At 40.3% G+C, this 27924-nt stretch overlaps 1 protein-coding gene across 3 annotated transcripts in view; it reads right to left on the bottom strand.

Moving 5' to 3' along the window:
• Window positions 1-531: 531 nt before the first annotated feature.
• The window catches only part of LOC118375104 (disabled homolog 1-like), a 48480-nt gene continuing 21087 nt past the window's right edge, over window positions 532-27924 (bottom strand). Inside the window, exons 3-13 of one of the 3 annotated variants that reach the window (XM_052476691.1) lie at window positions 26689-26787; window positions 23280-23411; window positions 20351-20470; window positions 11728-11766; window positions 10700-10765; window positions 8840-8908; window positions 6171-6218; window positions 3970-4822; window positions 3671-3792; window positions 3001-3103; window positions 532-2524 (exon numbers count right to left, since the gene is read on the bottom strand). In XM_052476691.1, the coding sequence (XP_052332651.1) occupies window positions 3011-3103; window positions 3671-3792; window positions 3970-4822; window positions 6171-6218; window positions 8840-8908; window positions 10700-10765; window positions 11728-11766; window positions 20351-20470; window positions 23280-23411; window positions 26689-26787 (1641 nt within the window). In that variant the 3' untranslated portion in view covers window positions 532-2524; window positions 3001-3010. The remainder of the gene's footprint in view (window positions 2525-3000; window positions 3104-3670; window positions 3793-3969; window positions 4823-6170; window positions 6219-8839; window positions 8909-10699; window positions 10766-11727; window positions 11767-20350; window positions 20471-23279; window positions 23412-26688; window positions 26788-27924) is intronic. The other 2 variants (XM_052476692.1, XM_052476693.1) reach the window with 2 other exon arrangements.

Raw genomic sequence — 27924 nt, 5'->3', positions numbered from 1 at the left:
GATAATAATAAGGCCTGGTAATGCACTCTGGAGTCTGCTGCTGGCTGGGCCGTCACAACTAGCTTATTGGTTTGATTCCTAGAAACCACCCATGTGTAGTAGACCTGGGTTCAAATACTATTTCAGATCATTTCAAATACTTTAGCGGTGTGTGATTGAGCTTGCCCGTTGCCATGTAATCAATAGAAAAGTCCCTAAAGTGCAAACCCCGCCAACATGGCACTCGAGGCAGGCTTAAGCAAATGCTCAAAAGTACTTGGAAGGTTTAAATAGTATTTGAACCCAGGTCTGGTAGCAGTTGAGTAGGTCAACAAAGAGATTGAAAGCAAACATTGAAGGATGGGTAGTACACCTGTGCAGTAGTCTAAAACAGTTAAAAGCAAGGTTATGCCCCCCTAGGTAAAAGTGACAGGGACTTTATTGGCCTGTGGATCTTTTATTTTGTGTGTGAGGATGGCCATTTTACTTTCAAAAGAGTGCGTTACGTCATACGTAGGTAGCAGGTAGCCGGTAGCAGGTAGCAGGTAGCAGGTAGCAGGTAGTAGGTAGCAGGTAGTAGGTAGCAGGTAGCCGGTAGCAGGTAGCAGGTAGCAGGTAGCAGGTAGCAGGTAGTAGGTAGCAGGTAGCAGGTAGCAGGTAGCAGGTAGCAGGTAGCAGGTAGCAGGTAGCAGGTAGCCGGTAGCAGGTAGCAGGTAGTAGGTAGCAGGTAGCAGGTAGCAGGTAGCAGGTAGTAGGTAGCAGGTAGCAGGTAGCAGGTAGCAGGTAGCCGGTAGCAGGTAGTAGGTAGCAGGTAGCCGGTAGCAGGTAGCAGGTAGCAGGTAGCAGGTAGCAGGTAGCAGGTAGCAGGTAGCAGGTAGCAGGTAGCAGGTAGCAGGTAGCAGGTAGCAGGTAGCAGGTAGCAGGTAGCAGGTAGCAGGTAGCAGGTAGCAGGTAGTAGGTAGCAGGTAGCAGGTAGCAGGTAGCAGGTAGTAGGTAGCAGGTAGCAGGTAGCAGGTAGCCGGTAGCAGGTAGCAGGTAGCAGGTAGCAGGTACCCCCATCGTTGCTTTGATTCAACGGCTATGTAACACAGATTCACAGACTGACTGACCAAACCCAACACAGAAACAGAAAGTCAAAAAATCAAATAAAATGTCAAGAAAGCAAAGCAAACATCCAGACAATACAGACAGAGGTGCTGGTGTGGCATTGCTTTAAAGTTGAGAGAGCCACAGGTAGCTTGCATCAGAGAGGCAGATGACAGACCTATCTTTTGGCACAGAGATTCCGGTGTAAGGGGTCTTGAGGAAATCTTATTTACAAAATAGAAGTCTGGCAAACAGGAATTATTTCGACTGATGCCTCAAAGCTGTTTTCGTTATCCATAAAATGCTCAGAAGCGTCAACTCAGAAGTCGCAGCTTACAAAATAAAAATTATATTTTTATCTTTAAGCATTGAAAAGGAAGCTATGAAGCTATGGAGATCAGTTGTCTCGCTGGATCCACAATACATAGTATGTTCATGCCAATGGAACAAGTCAGCTGTTTGAAAACATTTTGCAAATCCATCTGTTCTACACAGTGAGTACTCTGAGTCGCGTGGCAGTTCTCCAAACGAAGGGTATAACCCCATAGGACACCATTCCTCCTCAAAATCACCCCAAAAATGATTTAATCCTTAGAACCCATTTGAATCCTCATCCTGACCATGCAGTTTGATTGGTCCTCCCAGGCCACATGATAGATAAGGTGTCTCCGCCCACTGACCTGTGGCAGGAAGTTGTCGTGGTAACGACCCACTGCTACAGTTTGGTCACAGATCATAGGTTACTTCATGGGAGAAAGGGCTTCCGATTGGCTGGGGGGGAAAGACAGCATGTGAGGAGAGTGTTGTGCTGTCCAGCTCAGGAAAGAAGCCAATCCTATGATATTGCTGCTTTAGGCTGCCAATATCAGCATTCTCCAGAACAGAGATCCGTAATCAAGTTATTAGGAGGGACATAGGAGTCCAGAGTCTCCTCTCCTCCATCTCTCAGTCCGCTGTCCTCCTCTCCTCCATCTCTCAGTCCGCTGTCCTCCTCTCCTCCATCTCTCAGTCCGCTGTCCTCCTCTCCTCTATCTCTCAGTCCGCTGTCCTCCTCTCCTCTATCTCTCAGTCCGCTGTCCTCCTCTCCTCTATCTCTCAGTCCGCTGTCCTCCTCTCCTCTATCTCTCAGTCCGCTGTCCTCCTCTCCTCCATCTCTCAGTCCGCTGTCCTCCTCTCCTCTATCTCTCAGTCCGCTGTCCTCCTCTCCTCTATCTCTCAGTCCGCTGTCCTCCTCTCCTCTATCTCTCAGTCCGCTGTCCTCCTCTCCTCTATCTCTCAGTCCGCTGTCCTCCCCTCCTCCATCTCTCAGTCCGCTGTCCTCCTCTCCTCTATCTCTCAGTCCGCCGTCCTCCTCTCCATCTCTCAGTCCGCTGTCCTCCTCTCCTCTATCTCTCAGTCCGCTGTCCTCCTCTCCTCTCATCTTCTTCTATCCTCACAGAGGTCACAGAGGTCCCTTCTCCTGGAAAGGGAGGGACCAGCATTAAAACACACAAGCAAGGCACGCACACTCACACATATGCACACACACACACACTGAATTTCAGATATACTCATGTGTGAAATATGTGCAGTTATGAGCCTATAGACAGCAGGTGGCAGTATTGTTCCTTACGTCCTCGTACAGAATCAATGCAGAAATGTTCCATTTTACAACGTATTACAGAGCCATAATAAAGTAAGTCTTAAACCAAATAATTGTCTGAAAACCATTCAGCTGCAAAGACACAGAGAGAGCCTCAAAGACAAAGAAGAGATCTGTGTCTCTGGAAAAAACCCAGACAGACACAGAGAACGAGAACTGAGCGGTAAAAGGGTTGTTAGACCAATCAATAAAACTGAGATGTTTTAAGGAGCCTTAAGGGGATACAAAAAGGTTGGACAATAGAACAGAAGAGGGGTGGAGAGAGAGGGATGGGATGAGGAGAGGAGACCCACCCAGAGTTCTCTAACTGTCTTCCTGTGGACAGATCTGGGCCTGGGGAGAATCAGGTGGAGTATCTCCGGATGGACAGGGAGACAGAGCCCTGGTGCATAAGCCCTAGATAGATAGATAGATAGATAGATAGATAGATAGATAGATAGATAGATAGATAGATAGATAGATAGATAGATAGATAGATAGATAGATAGATAGATAGATAGATAGATAGATAGAGAGAGAGAGAGAGAGAGAGAGAGAGAGAGGGGGATGGATGGATGGATGGATGGATGGATGGATGGATGGATGGATGGAGAGAGAGAGAGAGAGAGAGAGAGAGAGAGAGAGAGAGAGAGAGAGAGAGAGGGGGATGGATGGATGGAGAGAGAGAGAGGGATGGATGGATGGAGAGATGGAGAGAGAGAGAGAGAGAGAGAGAGAGAGAGAGAGAGAGAGAGAGAGAGAGGGGGATGGATGGATGGAGAGAGAGAGAGAGAGAGAGAGAGAGAGAGAGAGAGAGAGAGAGAGAGAGAGAGAGAGAGAGAGGAGTCAAGAGAGCATGGTCAATACCACACAAGTATAATCCACAGATACAAGTTAATGCAATAACTTCAACCATTAAGACAACTATCCACCAACTATTTGATAGATCATTATATCATCATGATCAGCTTATTTGAGACTCACCGAGTCATCCTCCCTGGTGCTGGGGGGTGTGGCCTGTGTTTGGATGGGAGAGTAGTCTGTGGGGGGGTCACTGGTCTGGGACGAGGCGGAGTCTGAGGACGGTCCAGGCTGGGGGGCTGGGGCTGCAGGGAGAGAGTGGGAGGTATAGGTTGTTAGGTGTACCTTTTCCCATAAAGTATTGAATGTTATCAATTTGGGTAGGGTTAGGTTAAGGTTTGGGTTGGGTAACTTACTTGTGCTGTAACTATATATCTAGTCTAGTATGAATGTAGCAGAGACTGGCAGTAGGGAGAGCTTACCTGAGTCAGTGGACGGTGAGGTGGATGTGCCAGGACTGAAGGTCATCCGAGAGAGGTCAAGGTCACTACAGCTGCCTTCCTCTTCCTGGGTCAAGGCCAATGGTGACATCACAGCCGGTGACCCCAGGCACAGCTGGCTACAGACCAGGGTGTCAGGAGGCACGTTCACTGGACCAGGGCCGGGTGTCTCACACCTCGCCATCATGACAAGGCTAACAGGCGTCTCACACCTGCCCACAGCACCCAGACCCATTGAAGTGGGACTCATCGGCCCAGGTGTTCCACACCTGCTGCCCACCATGACAAGGCCCAGCGAAGAGGGGCCTTCTCCTGCGTCAGAATCCCCACTGAGGCTGTGCTGCTGCTGGAGCTGCTGGAGCAGGGCGGGGTCCATCGCCTGGTGCTGGGGGCTGGTGATGGCCGAGGAGGGGGTGGAGGAGAGGTCGTAGTGTAGGCCCTGGGGGCCAGGGCACACGGTGGTGATGGGCACCATCATGGGGAGGTGGTGACCCCCCACGCCCACGGCCTGGGCGGGCATATAGGCAGCCATGGCAGCCCACTGCTGCTGGGTGGCAGGGAAGATGTTGGCCTGGCTCCAGATGACGGGCTGGCCTCCCGGGAGGACCTGGGTAACCTGGAGGGGCCCCTGCACCCCAAAGGCCAGGGTCTGGGCCTGGCCAGAGAAGGATCCCTGCTGGGCCCACTGGGCTGCCTGGACTGGCCCCATGGTCATATACCCCGAGGGGACAGAGGTGGGGCTGAAGGGGCCGGTGAACATCTCTGGGGGGTGTTGGTGCTGGTGCTGGTGGTGGCTCCTGCTGGGGTCCAAAGTGTTGGCCGGGGACGGGGGCATCTGAAGGCAAATCATCCACACACACACACGTCTAAACCAGGCACCTACTGTATTATTTCACTGGGATCATTGTGACTATTTACTTAGAATAGAGGTCATGCAATCTATTTACTTAGAATAGAGGTCCTGCAATCTATTTACTTAGAATAGAGGTCCTGCCATTTATTTATTTAGAACAGAGGTCCTGCCATTTATTTACTTAGAACAGAGGTCATGTAATTTATTTACTTAGAACAGAGGTCATGTAATTTATTTACTTAGAATAGAGGTCATGTCATTTATTTACTTAGAACAGAGGTCATGTAATCTATTTACTTAGAACAGAGGTCCTGCAATTTATTTACTTAGAACAGAGGTCCTGCAATTTATTTACTTAGAACAGAGGTCATGTAATTTATTTACTTAGAACAGAGGTCATGTAATTTATTTACTTAGAACAGAGGTCATGTAATTTATTTACTTAGAATAGAGGTCATGTCATTTATTTACTTAGAATAGAGGTCCTGCAATTTATTTACTTAGAACAGAGGTCATGTAGTTTATTTACTTAGAATAGAGGTCCTGCAATTTATTTACTTAGAACAGAGATCATGTAATTTATTTACTTAGAACAGAGGTCATGTAGTTTATTTACTTAGAATAGAGGTCATGTAATTTATTTACTTAGAACAGAGGTCATGTAATTTATTTACTTAGAATAGAGGTCATGTCATTTATTTACTTAGAATAGAGGTCCTGCAATATATTTACTTAGAACAGAGGTCCTGCAATTTATTTACTTAGAACAGAGGTCATGTAGTTTATTTACTTAGAACAGAGGTCCTGTAATTTATTTACTTAGAACAGAGGTCATGTAATTTATTTACTTAGAACAGAGGTCATGTAATTTATTTACTTAGAATAGAGGTCCTGCAATATATTTACTTAGAACAGAGGTCATGTAATTTATTTACTTAGAATAGAGGTCATAGAACAGAGGTCATTTATTTACTTAGAACAGAGGTCCTGCAATTTATTTACTTAGAACAGAGAACTTAGAATAGAGGTCATGTAATTTATTTGCTTAGAATAGAGGTCATGTCATTTATTTACTCAGAACAGAGGTCATGTCATTTATTTACTTAGATTTATTTACTTAGAATAGAGGTCATGTCATTTATTTACTTAGAACAGAGGTCATGTAATTTATTTACTTAGAATAGAGGTCATGTAATTTATTTACTTAGAATAGAGGTCAAGCAATCTATTTACTTGAGCCATCCTGTAGTGAAAAGCATCGGTATTACTCTAATCACAACAAATCATTCTTAATACAAAATGATTTTGAATGGGAAGGTCAGTTACTCACCGAGGGTGGAGTGGACATGTCTCCGAACAGATCAAAGTGGTTGATGTTCTGTGCAGGGATAAAGGGTAGGGTCAGAGAAAGAGAACTGCGACATTTCACAACAAAACAAAAGCCAGATCTGCTTTAACATAATAACACATATATACTGATCTATAACAGGGTAGGGTGGCTATGTGTGTGTGTGTGTGTGTGTGTGTGTGTGTGTGTGTGTGTGTGTGTGTGTGTGTGTGTGTGTGTGTGTGTGTGTGTGTGTGTGTGTGTGTGTGTGTGTGTGTGTGTGTGTGTGTGTGTGTGTGTGTGTCTGTGTGTGTGTGTGTGTGTGTGTGTACTGTAGAGAATTGTACTGTGATGCTTAGAAACATCTCGCTCTTCTTTCCTCTCATTTCATTATCAGAAAATGGATCTAAAATGAATCTCTCATGGTGCTCTGTAATTGGCTGGGTAAAAGGGTTATTCAGTCCAATCTAACGAATGCTGATTAGATATTCCTCTGTCCGTCTCTACCAATCAAATCATCCCCTGATGTCCCATGATGCATTACCATTGTGATTCCCCTAAAACACAAGATAATATGATATCATTAGGTGGTAGGATGCAGGCTGTATACATGTGCTTTTTGCAGCCACCATGTTCCTCCTCCAAGACAATATAACCACCTGACCCATATTGTAGACGTGACCGTTCCTACTACTACGTCTCACCCCCCTGGCCATATACGCCCAGCACTCTGACAGTATAATTACAATACAGAGGAGGTAGGGAAGACGGACAGAGGTTCTACAGCTAGACACATGAAATGTACAGTATGTCACAGACTGCAGGCGCCATGCACAAGCAGACAATGTATCACTATGGGAACACACACAGGATTTGCATGCCATAAATAAAGACACACACACACACACACACACACACACACACACACACACACACACACACACACACACACACACACACACACACACACACACACACACACACACACACACACACACACACACACACACACACACACACACACACACACACAAAGAATAGAGAAAATGAGGGGAAGACAGCAATCAGTGTGTGTGTGTGTGGGAGGGGGGGGGGGTTGACACATCATTGTCTATACCCTCTTTGAATTGTGTGGAGGAAACCAATCATATACAGGACATACATTAAACCATATTGTTGTTATACATGATGTATTGGTGTGACAGTCTCATTTAACCTTAAGGGGGCTGAGGCAGGTGTCTGTAAGGTAGGGTGTCTGTAAGGTAGGGTGGTTATAGTTCTATAGGCCTTCCCCTCCGTCTGACTGGCAGGCAGAGTGACACACACGTTCAAGTTCAAGTTTACTTGTGAATCGTGTTCATACAACAAATAAAGTTGAACTTGAACATGTCAGGTTGGGCATCTAGGCTCTCAGTAGAGCTCCAACTGAATGAACAGACAAGCAGTAACTCTTAGAGATGTGGAGGCAGCTACTGATACAACACCAGCTAGCATGATGTGTGTTGGGGAGAGATAGCAGGGGGACAGTGTAGCTACCATAGATAGTTGATGTGCTGCTGAACGATCAGCACAGGAAGAATGCAAAGAGAAAAAGTAAGCACACATTCTTCTGTTTCCATGTACGTCTTGACCAATGGACTTAAAGATGGAATCCTGCAGTATATAAAGACGGCTCCACTAGCCGCCCCACCACCGTTTGCTGCCCAGCTGAGGAGCGGCGTGGGGCAACATTTGTTGATGCATTTTGTGCTCTTCTATCGCACGTGCAATGATGTCAGAGAGGAAAAACAGTGTTGGTTGTTTACAGTAACTTCTTTGTTGATGTAATATCACAAACGGACATGGAAGTTTCCCCATTAAAGAATCCAGCTTTAAATAAATGTTTGGATGATGGTTTGGAGAAGAACGACTAGTGCATCTGATATGGTGGAAACTCGTAAAGACGAACAGTTAATCCATGACCTGTCTATTTTTTTGTGGTAGAAATGAATCTGCTGTTAAAAATATATATTTGCTCTGCATACAGGTACGGTGTTTTTATGAGTGGGGTGGTAACCTAGGAGACCCCTCTGTCTGTCTGCATGCAGCTCCACCAAACAAACAACAACTCCACCAGCAAACCTCTCATTTTCACCTCCCAGGAAGATGGAACAACCCACTATTCAACTGAGACTGAAAATGACGAATAAAACCGTGTGTGTAATAGTCCTCCTAGTCATATTGTAAATGATGTGGAGGATTTGAAGCAAAGACTCCGTCTGTAGCTGATGCAACATTCAAGCTTGAGGGACAAATCAGAATTCTGTTGTGGCAGGTTATGCATAAGTCCTGAAAATCATTTTATCATCATACCTCTAGAGTTGACTAAGACCCAACGGTTGACCATTCTAAAGCAATAGATTCTATTTCTATATATCATTCCTTGGCCAGGAAAATCTATATCATTTAGTTAGTGTACAGGCAGGCAACCATGACCTCGACACACGCTGATGATAACCAGTCGATGACCAGTTTGTGGGTGTATACTGTGTATAACAGTGGTCACACAGACAGGGATTCATCAATGGAAACTAAAGAAGAGGGGAGGTTCTCCATTAAGAGAGACAGAGAGGTTTGCCAGTGGGGGGTGGGGGTGGGGGGGGGGGGGCGAACAAAACAACAAAAACACCTACAGTCATAAAATGGCGTTTTGGGACGTCATAGATCCCTTCTCCCTTCTGCTGACTGGTAGCGGTAGGGACCTGAGTTGGACGTCCAGTCAAAATGAAACAATACAGTGAGCAACACCATTTACCAAGGCTGAGAACGGATAAAAACACATTTATTTCAAAAATAATCCTTTCTACTGGAGTCTCAAAGCTACTGTTCTGTCTTCATTTCAGAATGGCTCTCTGGTCTACACATGGTGATATTGTGGTCTGGTCTAAAAGCTACTGTTCTGTCTTCATTTCAGAATGGCTCTCTGGTCTACACATGGTGATATTGTGGTCTGGTCTAAAAGCTACTGTTCTGTCTTCATTTCAGAATGGCTCTCTGGTCTACACATGGTGATATTGTGGTCTGGTCTAAAAGCTACTGTTCTGTCTTCATTTCAGAATGGCTCTTTGGTCTACACATGGTGATATTGTGGTCTGGTCTAAAAGCTACTGTTCTGTCTTCATTTCAGAATGGCTCTTTGGTCTACACATGGTGATATTGTGGTCTGGTCTAAAAGCTACTGTTCTGTCTTCATTTCAGAATGGCTCTCTGGTCTACACATGGTGATATTGTGGTCTGGTCTAAAAGCTACTGTTCTGTCTTCATTTCAGAATGGCTCTTTGGTCTACACATGGTGATATTGTGGTCTGGTCTAAAAGCTACTGTTCTGTCTTCATTTCAGAATGTCTCTGGTCTACACATGGTGATATTGTGGTCTGGTCTAAAAGCAATGTTATGCAAATACATTTCGACAGCTGTACAGCTCTCGAATCAATTCTACATAAATCCATATTGATTGTAAGCAATACTGTCAGACTGTGCATGCTACTTCTCTGTTTGGGCATTAAGATCACACAGCTGGTTTTCTCCATGTATACAATGTTCAACCAGGAGGTTGAAATCTATGGACACTGACAATGCAGGATCGTGTCCTGCCCTGTCCTGTCCTCTCCTCTCTTTTCTTTATTTTCCTCACATTAATCTATTAACCCTATTCAACAATATGGCCTCCCTTTCTCTCTTTCGGCTGGCTAACTTGGCATTGGGCTGCAAGTTCTTCTTGTCTACTGATCTGGTTTCATTCAGAAATCAAATGGCATGGCAAGTGATTAATCTCTATGCATCTTACATCTTCAGAAAGGTGAGGGAGAGGAGGAGGAGGAGAGGAGGGGAGGGAGACGGAAGGAAGAGGAGGAGGAGAGGAGGGGAGGGAGGAAGGAGGGGGAGGAGAAGAGAGGAGGAGGGAGGTGGGAGGTAGATGCAGGAGGAGGATTTGGGGAGAAGGGAGGAGGAGGGAAGAAGGAGGGGGAGGTGAAGGAGGAGGGGTGAGTTAAAGAGAGGAGGGAGGTGATCGAGGGAGCAGAGGAGTAGGGGAGGGAGATAGAGGGAGGAGGTGGGAGGAAGAAGGGGGAGGAGAAGAGAGGAGGAGGGAGGTAAAGGGAGAAGGGAGGTGGTGGAAGGAGGAGAGGAGGGAGGAGAGGAGGGAGGAAAGATTAAATCACATTCTAGGTTCCTAGAAGCTGCTCTTAGTCCCTTGACCTAAACGGGAAGGTCAAACCTCTGCATGTCTGCAGGGATCCCACATAGACTCTAGAGAAGCCTTGATGAATTGGTCTGACAAAATAACTGGCCTTGACTGCACTTCAATGAACTGTGGATTTGAGATGTTATTCATCATTTACATTAGGAACGTTGTGAGTATACTATTTAAAAATAATAACATCCAGAGTGTACTGCTCTGCTCTGCTCTCTAACAAACATACATATTCTATTGTAACACAAAGCTCTGGTTTGACTACTCTACAAAAGGTAAGGGGCGGGGCTTGGTATTGTACCTGGTAAACGCTCTCCTCTGATTGGTGGCCACGGAGGGGCTCATGTCCAGCCTCAAACACAATGTACTACAACAAAGGAAGTGGGTGGGACCAATAGGGATAGAAAATGACAGGATAGATGGGGGGAGAGAGAGAGAGAGAAAGAAAGAGATTGAGAGAAAAATTGAGGGACAGAGAGAGAGAAAATAAATTGAGAGAAAAACAGGGAAAGAAAGAAAGAGAGAGAAGATAAGAGGAGAGGAGAGAGTACAGTAATTGGTCAGGCAGTGGTAACAGGTACTGTAGAGGTCTAAGTGTTCTGATCTCCACCTCCACTACCACCTAGACACAGAGGGCCTAATACTGATTTGAGATCCGCGCTTGTAACTTAGTTGATTTACACGAAAGTCTGAATCGGTTACACACCCAGATCTCAAGTCAGGATTCTGCCCAATGGTCATTGGACTCTTGTATTCAAAACAAAACAGCCAATGCTACTACATAATTGCAAATGAAATGTTTTTTTCAGGCATACAGTTGTAGTAAAAGGGGCAAACATTAGAAAGGTTTTGAAGGGGGTGGGGCATAACCACTGAACATAAGCACTAGTGGTTATGGGTTAGTGTTGTCTGTATTCAGTGTGAGCAACAGAGTAGAGGATCATGTTCCAGTTTCAGCCAAAAGCAAGAGGGGAGAACAACCAGTCAGGGTCAGATAGGTCTTTAGAAGAAAATCAGTACATATACACAGATCAACTGAAAATATATGGTTTTACAACACTGCACTGGCAATGGGAGAGTCAAATGGTTGAACAAAACCGTCTACTATGATGGTTGGTCTACTACGTATTACTGAGATGGTTTGGGTATCATGAATCATTAATTGAAGCAGATCAGCGGCAGATATTTACATTAAGGGTTAAGTGTTTTTTAATTCTATAGAATGAATCACCTGAAAACAATTGTGTCTGTAGAAGCTAGAGTGTAAACGTCACATGGGGTTCCATCGTTAGTTCTGATTGGCTGTGTAGGTGTTGTGTGGCAACCTACCTGGTAAACTGGATCATCCACCTCATCCTCCAGAATGGTCTGTGTGATGGTTGAAGAGAAGGAACATTTTACATAACAAGTAGAAGATGGATAAAGAGAAGAACAGAGCAAGAACATACAGAGGCAAATAGAATAACAGAGAGAATAACATAGAGGATAACAGATAGAACAAGAAATGGAATGACAGAGAGGATAAAAGAGAGGATAACAGAGATAATAACAGAGAGGATAAGAGAGTGAAGAACAGAGAGAATAACAGAGGATATCCGAGAATAACAGAGAGAATAACAGAGAGGATAACAGAGAGAATAACAGCGAGAATAACAGAGAGGATAACAGAGAGAATAACAGAGAAGATAAAAGAGAGGATAACAGAGAGGATAACAGAGAGGATAACAGAGAAGATAACAGAGAAAAGAACAGAGATAATAACAGAGAGGATAACAGGGAGAATAACAAAGAGAACAAATAACAGAGAGAATAACAGAGAGAATAACAGAGAGGATAACAGAGAGAAGAACAGAGAGAAGAACAGAGAGAATAACAAAGAGTATAACAGAGAGGATAACAATGAGAATTAACAGAGAGAAGAACAGAGAGAAGAACAGAGCAAGAACAACAGACCAAGAGCATGCAAGGACATCAGCCATTGGCTTGGGGGAAATGAGGCCTATCCTATTAGGAACTCAGAAGTGAGAAACGCTTAATCTATTTTATTCTCCTGAGACCCAGAAAAAACGTTTTGGGGAGGAAACAAAACATGTTAGAAAGAAACAAATATTTGTATTTATTTATTTTTGTATGTGTCAATTAGGATTCGGTTGATAGTAATATGATACATTTAACATGACAGTAAATGGTTGATAGTAATATGATACATTTAACATTACAGTAAATGGTTGATAGTAATATGATACATTTAACATTACAGTAAATGTTTGATAGTAATGTGATACATCATTTAACATTACAGTAAATAGTTGATAGTAATGTGATACATTTAACATTACAGTAAATAGTTATTAGTATTGTGATACATTTAACATGACAGTAAATGGTTGATAGTAATGTGATACATTTAACATTACAGTAAATAGTTATTAGTATTGTGATACATTTAACATGACAGTAAATAGTTGATAGTAATGCGATACATTTAACATGACAGTAAATGGTTGATAGTAATGTGATACATCATTTAACATTACAGTAAATAGTTGATAGTAATGTGATACATCATTTAACATGACAGTAAATGGTTGATAGTAATGTGATACATAATTTAACATTACAGTAAATGGTTGCTAGTATTGTGATACAGTTAACATTACAGTAAATAGTTGATAGTAATGTGATACATCATTTAACATTACAGTAAATGTTTGATAGTAATGTGATACATCATTTAACATTACAGTAAATAGTTGATAGTAATGTGATACATCATTTAACATTACAGTAAATGGTTGATAGTAATATGATACATTTAACATTACAGTAAATGGTTGATAGTAATGTGATACATCATTTAACATTACAGTAAATGGTTGATAGTAATGTGATACATTTAACATTACAGTAAATAGTTATTAGTATTGTGATACATTTAACATGACAGTAAATGGTTGATAGTAATGTGATACATAATTTAACATTACAGTAAATGGTTGCTAGTATTGTGATACAGTTAACAGTACAGTAAATGGTTGATAGTAATGTGATACATCATTTAACATTACAGTAAATGTTTGATAGTAATGTGATACATCATTTAACATTACAGTAAATAGTTGATAGTAATGTGATACATCATTTAACATTACAGTAAATGGTTGATAGTAATGTGATACATAATTTAACATTACAGTAAATGGTTGATAGTAATGTGATACATCATTTAACATTACAGTAAATGGTTGATAGTAATGTGATACATCATTTAACATTACAGTAAATGTTTGATAGTAATGTGATACATCATTTAACATTACAGTAAATAGTTGATAGTAATGTGATACATTTAACATTACAGTAAATAGTTATTAGTATTGTGATACATTTAACATGACAGTAAATGGTTGATAGTAATGTGATACATTTAACATTACAGTAAATAGTTATTAGTATTGTGATACATTTAACATGACAGTAAATAGTTGATAGTAATGTGATACATTTAACATGACAGTAAATGGTTGATAGTAATGTGATACATCATTTAACATTACAGTAAATAGTTGATAGTAATGTGATACATCATTTAACATGACAGTAAATGGTTGATAGTAATGTGATACATAATTTAACATTACAGTAAATGGTTGCTAGTATTGTGATACAGTTAACATTACAGTAAATAGTTGATAGTAATGTGATACATCATTTAACATTACAGTAAATGTTTGATAGTAATGTGATACATCATTTAACATTACAGTAAATAGTTGATAGTAATGTGATACATCATTTAACATTACAGTAAATGGTTGATAGTAATATGATACATTTAACATTACAGTAAATGGTTGATAGTAATGTGATACATCATTTAACATTACAGTAAATGGTTGATAGTAATGTGATACATTTAACATTACAGTAAATAGTTATTAGTATTGTGATACAGTTAACAGTACAGTAAATGGTTGATAGTAATGTGATACATCATTTAACATTACAGTAAATGTTTGATAGTAATGTGATACATCATTTAACATTACAGTAAATGGTTGATAGTAATGTGATACATAATTTAACATTACAGTAAATGGTTGCTAGTATTGTGATACAGTTAACAGTACAGTAAATGGTTGATAGTAATGTGATACATCATTTAACATTACAGTAAATGTTTGATAGTAATGTGATACATCATTTAACATTACAGTAAATAGTTGATAGTAATGTGATACATCATTTAACATTACAGTAAATGGTTGATAGTAATATGATACATTTAACATTACAGTAAATGGTTGATAGTAATGTGATACATCATTTAACATTACAGTAAATGGTTGATAGTAATGTGATACATCATTTAACATAACAGTAAATGGTTGATAGTAATGTGATACATAATTTAACATTACAGTAAATGGTTGATAGTAATGTGATACATCATTTAGCATTACAGTAAATGGTTGATAGTAATGTGATACATCATTTAACATTACAGTAAATGGTTGATAGTAATATGATACGTTTAACATTACAGTAAATGGTTGATAGTAATATGATACGTTTAACATTACAGTAAATGGTTGATAGTAATATGATACGTTTAACATTACAGTAAATGGTTGATAGTAATATGATACATTTAACATTACAGTAAATGGTTGATAGTAATATGATACGTTTAACATTACAGTAAATGGTTGATAGTAATATGATACGTTTAACATTACAGTAAATGGTTGATAGTAATATGATACATTTAACATTACAGTAAATGGTTGATAGTAATATGATACGTTTAACATTACAGTAAATGGTTGATAGTAATATGATACATCATTTAACATTACAGTAAATGTTTGATAGTAATGTGATACATCATTTAACATTACAGTAAATAGTTGATAGTAATGTGATACATCATTTAACATTACAGTAAATGGTTGATAGTAATATGATACATTTAACATTACAGTAAATGGTTGAGAGTAATATGATACATTTAACATTACAGTAAATGGTTGATAGTAATATGATACATTTAACATTACAGTAAATGGTTGATAGTAATGTGATACATCATTTAACATTACAGTAAATGGTTGATAGTAATGTGATACATCATTTAACATTACAGTAAATGGTTGATAGTAATGTGATACATCATTTAACATTACAGTAAATGGTTGATAGTAATGTGATACATCATTTAACATTACAGTAAATGGTTGATAGTAATGTGATACATCATTTAACATTACAGTAAATGGTTGATAGTAATGTGATACATCATTTAACATTACAGTAAATGGTTGATAGTAATGTGATACATCATTTAACATTACAGTAAATGGTTGATAGTAATATGATACATCATTTAACATTACAGTAAATAGTTGATAGTAATGTGATACATCATTTAACATTACAGTAAATGGTTGATAGTAATATGATACGTTTAACATTACAGTAAATGGTTGATAGTAATATGATACGTTTAACATTACAGTAAATGGTTGATAGTAATATGATACGTTTAACATTACAGTAAATGGTTGATAGTAATATGATACATTTAACATTACAGTAAATGGTTGATAGTAATATGATACGTTTAACATTACAGTAAATGGTTGATAGTAATATGATACGTTTAACATTACAGTAAATGGTTGATAGTAATATGATACATTTAACATTACAGTAAATGGTTGATAGTAATATGATACGTTTAACATTACAGTAAATGGTTGATAGTAATATGATACATCATTTAACATTACAGTAAATGTTTGATAGTAATGTGATACATCATTTAACATTACAGTAAATAGTTGATAGTAATGTGATACATCATTTAACATTACAGTAAATGGTTGATAGTAATATGATACATTTAACATTACAGTAAATGGTTGAGAGTAATATGATACATTTAACATTACAGTAAATGGTTGATAGTAATATGATACATTTAACATTACAGTAAATGGTTGATAGTAATGTGATACATCATTTAACATTACAGTAAATGGTTGATAGTAATGTGATACATCATTTAACATTACAGTAAATGGTTGATAGTAATGTGATACATCATTTAACATTACAGTAAATGGTTGATAGTAATGTGATACATCATTTAACATTACAGTAAATGGTTGATAGTAATGTGATACATCATTTAACATTACAGTAAATGGTTGATAGTAATATGATACGTTTAACATTACAGTAAATGGTTGATAGTAATATGATACGTTTAACATTACAGTAAATGGTTGATAGTAATATGATACGTTTAACATTACAGTAAATGGTTGATAGTAATATGATACATTTAACATTACAGTAAATGGTTGATAGTAATATGATACGTTTAACATTACAGTAAATGGTTGATAGTAATATGATATGTTTAACATTACAGTAAATGGTTGATAGTAATGTGATACATCATTTAACATTACAGTAAATGTTTGATAGTAATGTGATACATCATTTAACATTACAGTAAATAGTTGATAGTAATGTGATACATTTAACATTACAGTAAATAGTTATTAGTATTGTGATACATTTAACATGACAGTAAATGGTTGATAGTAATGTGATACATTTAACATTACAGTAAATAGTTATTAGTATTGTGATACATTTAACATGACAGTAAATAGTTGATAGTAATGTGATACATTTAACATGACAGTAAATGGTTGATAGTAATGTGATACATCATTTAACATTACAGTAAATAGTTGATAGTAATGTGATACATCATTTAACATGACAGTAAATGGTTGATAGTAATGTGATACATAATTTAACATTACAGTAAATGGTTGCTAGTATTGTGATACAGTTAACATTACAGTAAATAGTTGATAGTAATGTGATACATCATTTAACATTACAGTAAATGTTTGATAGTAATGTGATACATCATTTAACATTACAGTAAATAGTTGATAGTAATGTGATACATCATTTAACATTACAGTAAATGGTTGATAGTAATATGATACATTTAACATTACAGTAAATGGTTGATAGTAATGTGATACATCATTTAACATTACAGTAAATGGTTGATAGTAATGTGATACATCATTTAACATAACAGTAAATGGTTGATAGTAATGTGATACATAATTTAACATTACAGTAAATGGTTGATAGTAATGTGATACATCATTTAGCATTACAGTAAATGGTTGATAGTAATGTGATACATCATTTAACATTACAGTAAATGGTTGATAGTAATATGATACGTTTAACATTACAGTAAATGGTTGATAGTAATATGATACGTTTAACATTACAGTAAATGGTTGATAGTAATATGATACGTTTAACATTACAGTAAATGGTTGATAGTAATATGATACATTTAACATTACAGTAAATGGTTGATAGTAATATGATACGTTTAACATTACAGTAAATGGTTGATAGTAATATGATACGTTTAACATTACAGTAAATGGTTGATAGTAATATGATACATTTAACATTACAGTAAATGGTTGATAGTAATATGATACGTTTAACATTACAGTAAATGGTTGATAGTAATATGATACATCATTTAACATTACAGTAAATGTTTGATAGTAATGTGATACATCATTTAACATTACAGTAAATAGTTGATAGTAATGTGATACATCATTTAACATTACAGTAAATGGTTGATAGTAATATGATACATTTAACATTACAGTAAATGGTTGAGAGTAATATGATACATTTAACATTACAGTAAATGGTTGATAGTAATATGATACATTTAACATTACAGTAAATGGTTGATAGTAATGTGATACATCATTTAACATTACAGTAAATGGTTGATAGTAATGTGATACATCATTTAACATTACAGTAAATGGTTGATAGTAATGTGATACATCATTTAACATGACAGTAAATGGTTGATAGTAATGTGATACATCATTTAACATTACAGTAAATGGTTGATAGTAATGTGATACATCATTTAACATTACAGTAAATGGTTGATAGTAATATGATACGTTTAACATTACAGTAAATGGTTGATAGTAATATGATACGTTTAACATTACAGTAAATGGTTGATAGTAATATGATACGTTTAACATTACAGTAAATGGTTGATAGTAATATGATACATTTAACATTACAGTAAATGGTTGATAGTAATATGATACATTTAACATTACAGTAAATGGTTGATAGTAATATGATATGTTTAACATTACAGTAAATGGTTGATAGTAATATGATACATTTAACATTACAGTAAATGGTTGATAGTAATATGATACATTTAACATTACAGTAAATGGTTGATAGTAATATGATACGTTTAACATTACAGTAAATGGTTGATAGTAATATGATATGTTTAACATTACAGTAAATGGTTGATAGTAATATGATACATTTAACATTACAGTAAATGGTTGATAGTTGTAACTGACCGTTAGACTTACAGGTTATGTCGTTGTCTTTTGTTTGAATTGTTTATGTGTCCGCTGTGCGGGGGAAATGATAATACAAGCGGAACTACGTAGCTAATACTGTTGTATCGGGGATCCTTATTGTAGCAACACACTTTTGGAGGGAGGCAATCCTGCGCTGCGTTAGCTAAGTTTTCATGTCATCGGGTGTAGTTCATAAAGGTTGAAGAGTGTATGTTAGGATGAAGTGTGAATTCATGCCAGGAATAATAAGTGTGAAGTTTGATTTCCTCCCTTCTGTAATAAGCAGCCAATGAGGTATTTGTTCCTTTATTCATGTGTTTAATCTGAACCCGTTATAACGCCGGTTAAACTGTTATGTATGTAAGCACTTCAGAGTTATACCAAGCTAATTAGTCACTCGTAAGATAAGGTTGTAAGAGTGTGCCTAACTGTATTTTTCATGTACTTTATAGTTCTCACGGAAGGTGATAATTCTGACTAAAACTACAGAATAAAGCCGCCAGTTAAAATCAAGGAACGGTTGTGCTCGTGGTTACTGAAGGGAGCTACAATAGTAATATGATACATTTAACATTACAGTAAATGGCTGATAGTAATATGATACGTTTAACATTACAGTAAATGGGGACAGTAGGTAAAAAAACATAGTTAGCGCATCCTGATGTCAACTGCAGAGAACATTCATTAACAAGCTCTTATTTAGCTCTTATTTTACATAAAATAAATATATTACACTGCTTTGAAAACTATTCCTGAGATATTTACCCATTAGAAACAATCTGAATATAAAACTAATTGTGTCATTTTTAATGTTGAAGAACCAGAAAGAAATATCAAGGTGACACCACCACACATATGATGTCATAGAAAAGCACAGCATGTCCTCTCAAAGCGACAACAGGACCTCACACAGTGGCATGTATGTCTTTAGAAATACAGAGCAAATACAAATGTCCATTAGATAGGACAGCAATGAATTGCTAGGCTCAGGGGGAATATACACTTTTGTCTAAGTTACTGTACAGTTCAGTAATATTTCCTACATAATAATTCATTCCATTGTAGACACAGGTATTCATTACATTAGGCCTTTTACATTGACAGGGCTCTTCTGCTGCATGGAGTCCTGTTTCAGTATAACACATATGTATAGTATAGCAAGTAAACTATTGCAGTCTGCATATACAGCCAAAGCTGAAAGCATTCACATTCAGTTGTTTCTGTGAATAATCCTCATTTATAGTGTATGCAGTGGAATCTCACAGTGGAGTGGTTGAAGGTTGAAGAGAGCTCTATTGAACAGTGAAAGAACAGGAAGTGTTCTCTGGTCACAGAATTAGAATCACTAGAACAGACAAAGCCTTGACAGTATTGTCCACAGCAATTTCCCTGGTAGACTACACTCATGGGTACACTCAAATCGGCGTGTTATTGTGATGCATAACTGCTATGGTAACAGTTGTGTTGTTTACCTGGTAGACGGCCTGCTCACACTGCTTGTCCTTCTGGGACTTCTTCTCCATCTCCTCTCGCTGCTTGATGTCGTAGATGAGCGTGAAGAGGTCACGCAGGTCAATGATCAGTGGCTCCGCCTGGGAGGGAAGCAGGCAGAGAGAGAGAAAGAGAGAGAGAGTAGGGGAGGGAGAGAGAGGGGGGGGTGAGAAGGGAGGGGTAGAGAGAGAAAGAGAGAGAGAAAGGGAGGGAGTGAGAGAGAGAGAGAGCGAGAGAGGGAGAAAGAGCGACACAGAGAGAGAGAGAAAGAGCGAGAGAGAGAGAGAGAGAGTGTGTGAGAGAACAACGTGAAGCAGAATATACCACAAAATTATACCACAAAGCCTTATTGCTATTATGAACTGGTTCCCAACTGACATGTGACATAAGAATAATTTATTCATGCAGTCTAAATCCGTCTTAGTTGTTTAAGGTCAGATATTGACTGAACGAACCGTACACGGATCATATTAGTGCCCTGCCAATACGGAGTTGTTGTTATCTGCAGCTATCTGTCACGCCCTGGCCATAGAGAGGCTTTTTATTCTCTATTTTGGTTAGGCCAGGGTGTGACTAGGGTGGGCATTCTACATTATTTTTTCTATGTTTTTGTATTTCTTTGTTTTTGGCCGGGTCTGGTTCAGGGCACGCTGCACCTTGGTCCTCACCTTCTTCCACCAACTACAATCGTTACACTATCTACAGCCATCAAGAGCACTGAGCCCTGCAAATCTAATGTGTTATCTATTTATATACGGTATACATTATCATTTGGGACCATTGGCTGGCTTTTTCTTTATTACACAACGCAGGAGAGAGCAAAGATCACATTTGTTACACTGGTCACACGGCACCCTATTAGCAGCCTAAGCAGAGAGCTCCTGTCAATACGTACATATTTAATTGTTTGTAAGTGTTTTTAAAAGTTTTATAATCAGCTGTTTTGTTTTTGATAACATTCAGTTTTATTGCATATTTATTGCATATTTCTGGTGGTTTTGACCCACAGATTTGCAGACGGACTGGCAGGTCAACTCTTTTTGGCTTTGGCATTTGCCAGAATTGTTCTATGGTCAGTCCCTGTTAGTATTGTATTCTAAATGTGTTAACTTGGGCTGTAATGTTATTCCTAACTAATACCACTGTACACCTCATTCCTGGTACTTGAGTTGAGTCACTACAACAAGGGTAGGTTGGTTCTCTATGGTGTAGTAGGTCATATTTCTATGTTGGTGTTTTGAATGGTTCCCAATTAGAGGCAGCTGGTAATGGTTGCCTCTAATTGAGGATCATATTAAAAAGGTAGCCATTTTTCCCACCTGTGTTTGTGGGATATTGTTTTGTGTTTGTGCTAGTTGCACCACTTATGTTACATTTCGTTGCTGGTTTATTGTTTTGTTTGGAAGTTTCGCTTTATTAAAAGATGTGGAACTCAACACACGCTGCACCTTGGTCCTGTCCTTATTACGAACGTGACAGAATATCCCACCAAGCAAGGACCAAGCAGCGTGTGACGGAGGTAAAGGAGTTTTGGACCTGGGAAGAAATCATGGGAGGATGTGAGACCCTTCCTCGGAAAGAGACACCAAGGAAGATGGAAGGACAGTGACGACGCTGGGGACCGCAGCCACAGAAACCACGTTTTGTTTGGGAGGAGGCACATGGAGCTGGCGGTCGAGCAGCGGAGAGTGCCAGAGCCTGTTTGGGAGTCGGTGGAGGAGCTCGATGAAAGATACTGGAGAGAGGTGGTAACGATGAGAATGCTGCAGCGCAGGCGTGCTGAAGAGCGTGACACCAGTCTTTCACGCATCTGGCCTCCAGTGCGCCTCCCCAGTCCGGTACGTCCTGTGCCAGCTCCCCGCACACGCCCTGAAGTGCGTGTCAACAGTCCGGTGCCACCTGTACCGGCTACAGCACTAGGCCTCCCGTGCGCATTCACAGTCCAGAGCTTCCGGCGACGGTCCACGGTCCGGAGCTTCCGGCGAAGGTCAACGGTCCGGAACCTCCGGCGATTGTCAACGGTCCGGAACCTCCGGCGATTGTCAACGGTCCGGAACCTCCGGCGATTGTCAACGGTCCGGAATCTCCGGCGACGGTCAACGGCCCGGATCCTCCGGCGACGGTCAACGGCCCGGAACCTCCGGCGAAGGTCAATGGTCCGGAGCCTTCTGTGACGGTCATCGGCCCGGAGCTTCCAGTCCATGGCTGGAGCCTTCCTCTGCGCCGGTGCCCAGTCCAGGCACGGCGTCCAGCCCAGCTCCATGGCCGGATCTGGGGTCTGGGTGGGTGCTACGACCTGCACCGGAGCCGCCACCGACACTAGTCAACCCCCCTACCCTCCCCATTTGGCTTCAGGTTTTGAGGCCGGAGTCCACACTTTTGGGGGGGGTACTGTCACTCCCTGACCATAGAGAGCCCCTTGTTCTCTATGGTCTAGTAGGTCAGGGCGTGACTAGGGGGTGTTCTACTTCTATATTTCTATGTTGGTGTTTTGTATGGTTCCCAATTAGAGGCAGCTGGTAATGGTTGCCTCTAATTGAGGATCATATTAAAAGGTAGCCATTTTGCCCTCCTGTGTTTGTGGGATATTGTTTTGTGTTTGTGGGATATTGTTTTGTGTTTGTGGGATATTGTTTTGTGTTTGTGGGATATTGTTTTGTGTTTGTGGGATATTGTTTTGTGTTTGTGGGATATTGTTTTGTGTTTGTGGGATATTGTTTTGTGTTTGTGGGATATTGTTTTGTGTTTGTGCTAGTTGCACCACTTATATGTTACATTTCGTTGCTGGTTTATTGTTTTGTTTGGAAGTTTCGCTTTATTAAAAGATGTGGAACTCAACACACGCTGCACCTTGGTCCCGTCCTTATTACGAACGTGACAGTAGGTAAGGAACTCAGGTCCTGTACTCACCGACTGGCCAGACTTGATGGCCACAAACCTGTGGTGTCCCTCCTTCCCACAGACGTAGCCAAAGGCCCGGTGATCCCGGGTATCCTTGGCGATATAGGAGATCTCATGCACTGAGTGGTGATGCAGCAGAACCTGAAAACACACACAGAGGAAATTACATACATTTTGAGTACGAAATAATGTAGGAGACCTTTGAAACAGAAGGAAGTGGCAGATCCGAAGCAGGAAATGAACCAAAACTAAATGGAGGGGGTTTGGAGACACATGTAGGATACTGTAGGGCCAATGTCCTGATTTTATAGTTTAGTTATACCCATGTGACCTGCCTAAGAGAACTCTTGGCACTACTCAATGCATTTCTATGAATTTCATCCATTCTTGAAAGAATTCTTTGTTCCAAAATGAGGGAGTGAACTGGGAGTTCAGGATAAGTAGGCTGCAGCTCTTTGCTAATTCTAATACTATGGCAACGCGGTGCTCCAGATACACCGCAGCAGGGAAGAAAGGAAGGCAGCTGGAAATGAATATTCTCTCTTTGTCTTACTGTTGACAGGGATGACTGACACATTTACCATTGTTCCCTTTCTTTCCTCATTTCCAACTCTCACAGTTGGAATAGCAGACACAGCACATTTACTGCATGGATAACAGCAGATCAGGATGTGTGTGTGTGTGTGCAGATCAGACTCCACACACACAACCCATTGTAACTTATTTTGAAGATCTTTCTAGCCTGGGGGGAAGTTGTTGTTGTATTGTGCAATATGCCAAAATATGCATTGTCAACAGAGCATGGTACACCCGCAGGGCAGCGCTGAACAGTACAACTAACACTAACACACACACTACCGGTCAAAAGTTTTACAACACCTACTCATTCAAGGGTTTTTCTTTCTTTTTTAGATTTTCTATATTGTAGAATAATAGTGAAGACATCAAAACTATGAAATAACACATATGTAGTAACCAAAACAGTCTTTAACAAATCAAAATATATTTTATATTTGAGATTCTTCAAATTAGCCAACCTTTGCCTTGATAACAGCTTTGCACACTCTTGGAATTCTCTCAACCAGCATCAGGTAGTCACCTGGAATGTATTTCAATTAACAGGTTTGCCTTGTTAATAGTTAATTTGAGGCAATCAGTTGTGTTGTGACAAGGTAGGGGTGGTATACAGAAGATAGCCCTATTTGGTAAAAGACCAAGTCCATATTATGGCAAGAACAGCTCAAATAAGCAAAGAGAAACAACAATCCATCATTACTTTAAGACATGAAGGTCAGTCAATCTGGAAAATGTCTAAAACTTTGAAAGTTTCTTTAAGTGCAGTAGCAAAAACCATTAAGCGCTATAATGAAACTGGCTCTCATGAGGACCACCACAGGAAAGGAAAACCCAGAGTTACCTCTGCTGTAGAGAAGTTCATTAGTTACCAGCCTCAGAAATTGCAGCCCAAATAAATGCTTCAGAGTTCAAGTAACAGACACATCTCAACATCAACGGTTCAGAGGAGACTGCGTGAATCAGTCCTTCATGGTCAAATTATTGCAAAGAAACCACTACTAAAGGACACCAATAAGAAGAAGAGACTTGCTTGGGCCAAGAAACACGAGCAATGGACATTAGACTGGTGGAAATTTGTCCATTTGTAGAAAATAGTAAAAATAAAGAAAAAACATTGAATGAATAGGTGTTCTAAAACTTTTGACCGGTAGTGTGTATTCAGGAATGTGCATGGAGACACACACACACACACACAGTAGTTAGGCTGTCACTCATCTACTCCCACCTGCTGCTCCACTAATAGCATTGATAAGCTTCGAGCAATAGGGAGGAGCTACTAAGAAATGACCTAGGGTTTCTTCAGTGGAGTGTAATGATAACAGAGAATTTAATCGTACTAGAGCTGACACTGTTCTATAGTCTAGATGACAGTACATTGCTACATTACACATTTCTACGTGAATGTTCTGCAACGCTGCATCCTGCTGAATAAGCCCCATATTTTACCATAATGATTGTTGGGGAAATGAAGTGGTGTTGGGGTAATCTGTTTATAAAATGAAAGAGCATTGGGGGAACAATGATTCACAAACAAAATGACAGAGAAGCCAGCGGTGATGAGGGTTAGGGATAGGACATACACATGCACACACACTGTACACACACTGTACACACACACACTGTACACACACACACTGTACACACACTGTACACACACACACTGTACACACACACACTGTACACACACTGTACACACACACACTGTACACACACTGTACACACACACACTGTACACACACTGTACACACACACACTGTACACACACACACTGTACACACACTGTACACACACTGTACACACACACACACACACACACACACACACACACACACACACACACACACACTGTACACACACTGTACACACACACACTGTACACACACTGTACACACACTGTACACACACACACTGTACACACACTGTACACACACACACTGTACACACACACACTGTACACACACTGTACACACACACACTGTACACACTGTACACACTGTACACACTGTACACACACACACTGTACACACACACACTGTACACACACACACACACACACACACACACACACACACACACACACACACACACACACACACACACACACACACACACACACACACACACACAATGGGGCAATGAGGGTTATTATATAGCTGTTGTTGATAAATGACAGGGTTGGCGGCAATTGACAGGTGGCACCACTATCCAACAAAAATCATCAAATATCAAACGATGAGGAGCGGGTCTATACAGTACCATTTATTGTATAGAGTAATTCATGATATTTTTCCCCCTTTAATGACAGTTGAGGTGGAGCTATGGGGCAGTTAGACTAGCAGTTAGCAGTGATGATGATTAGAGTTGGAACTGTGGGCTAATTAACCTAGCGGATAGCGGTGATGAGCAGCCTCAGGATGGTGGGTTGGGGGAAGGAGGAACCCCTCTATCATCCTGCAATGGAACAGCAGGCCTCTGGGCCCTGAGAGAGGAGGGTGGGAGGGAATGAAATGGAGGGGGGAGGCAGATTGTCTCATAGCATGGAGGGGAGGAGGGGGAAGGGGACAACATCACATCCCTCATATACACACTGTCATTACAGTAGACAGGTCTTTATCACCAGACATTAGCCACCATACAGCACGCCTAGACTGCTTCTGTTGTATTCCCTGTCATGTCAACTGCACCATATGCCAGGTAGGCACACAAGATGGCTGCCTTTCTTCTGCATGACTGTGATGAAACTTGTATTAGCCTCTGCCCTCTGGATGTCCTATAAGGCTCACAGCAGCTGGGGAGAGACATGTCTGCGCAGCTGCACTGTGGAGCCTCATCACTCACTCACCCCTGATCTCTCGTCGTAAATCTTGATCCCCCCGAAGGAGATGGTGAGGAAGACTCTCTGCTTGTGCTCTCCTTTGGAGCGTGCTGACGAAGCCATTCCCTGGAGGAGAGGAAGAGACACAGGGAGATGAGGGGAAATACTCTCAGCGTGAAAGACAGCAGTGTGCCATCGACTCACGACTCAGGTAAGTATGACGGGGGAGGAGGAGGAGAGGGGAGGAAGAGGGTGACAGCTGTTATATGAGGTGCAATACGACAGAAGGCTCTTCAATGTTGCTCTTTTTGAACTTTCATTCTCTCAACACAGTTACTCTTTTTCACCACTGAGTCTTTGTTGAGCTTTTAAGAGGCTGATTTATTAAGTAGGGTTCTGCTGCCTGCACCTTGTGACACAAGCTGCCAAACTTTCATGTAGCAACTTGAAGTTTCTCTGACTGAATGTTTTCTGCTGACCGACCGTAGCCTAACCTTCACCTCGCCGGGACACTTCTGTCACGTCTTGCTGCCTGAAGAACCATGGAGCCTTTAAAGTAGATTTTCCCATGGATCTCAGCTCCTTTTTCTTTCAACAAAAACAATTAACATTTCCAGCATGTTTCTCAGACTCAAATGGAGGCACGACCCTCCCTCACTAACGCAAGCCTGACATGTCTTTCATGTAAATAAGCTGTGTGAAAAGAGAAAAGAGGACAGAACATCATCGTGAATGCTGAACACGTCTGACAACCCTGGAACCCCAGTCACGTTGAGGAGGGTTGAGTGAGCGACCCCATACACAACCAGTACATATCCCTATATCCCCCTCTCCAGATCTGAGCTTCATCAATTAATACATAAACTTGGAAACCATCAACCCTCTGTTTGTTCTCCAGAGTGGGAAACAAAGAGCGATCGGCTGAATAGAGGAGAGAGAGGTGTCTACGGCTGTCGTCAATCCACAATCGACTTCTCCATTTGGTGGATTAAGTGCTCAATCTTATAGAGGCAGCTCAATAGATTCCCCTCCTCTATTCCATCCCTCCATCCAGCTCCTATATTTCATCCCTCCATCCCCCTCCTCCATTTCATCCCTCCATCCCCCTCCTCTATTCCATCCCTCCATTACCCTCCTATATTTCATCCCTCCATCCCCCTCCTCCATTTCATCCCTCCATCCCCCTCCTCTATTCCATCCCTCCATTACCCTCCTATATTTCATCCCTCCATCCCCCTCCTCCATTTCATCCCTCCATCCCCC

This window comes from Oncorhynchus keta, chromosome 23 (assembly GCF_023373465.1).
Source record: "Oncorhynchus keta strain PuntledgeMale-10-30-2019 chromosome 23, Oket_V2, whole genome shotgun sequence".
NCBI lineage: Eukaryota > Metazoa > Chordata > Actinopteri > Salmoniformes > Salmonidae > Oncorhynchus > Oncorhynchus keta.
The sequence above is the reverse complement of the archived record's forward strand: the minus strand, read 5'-3'. Positions and strand labels throughout refer to the sequence as shown.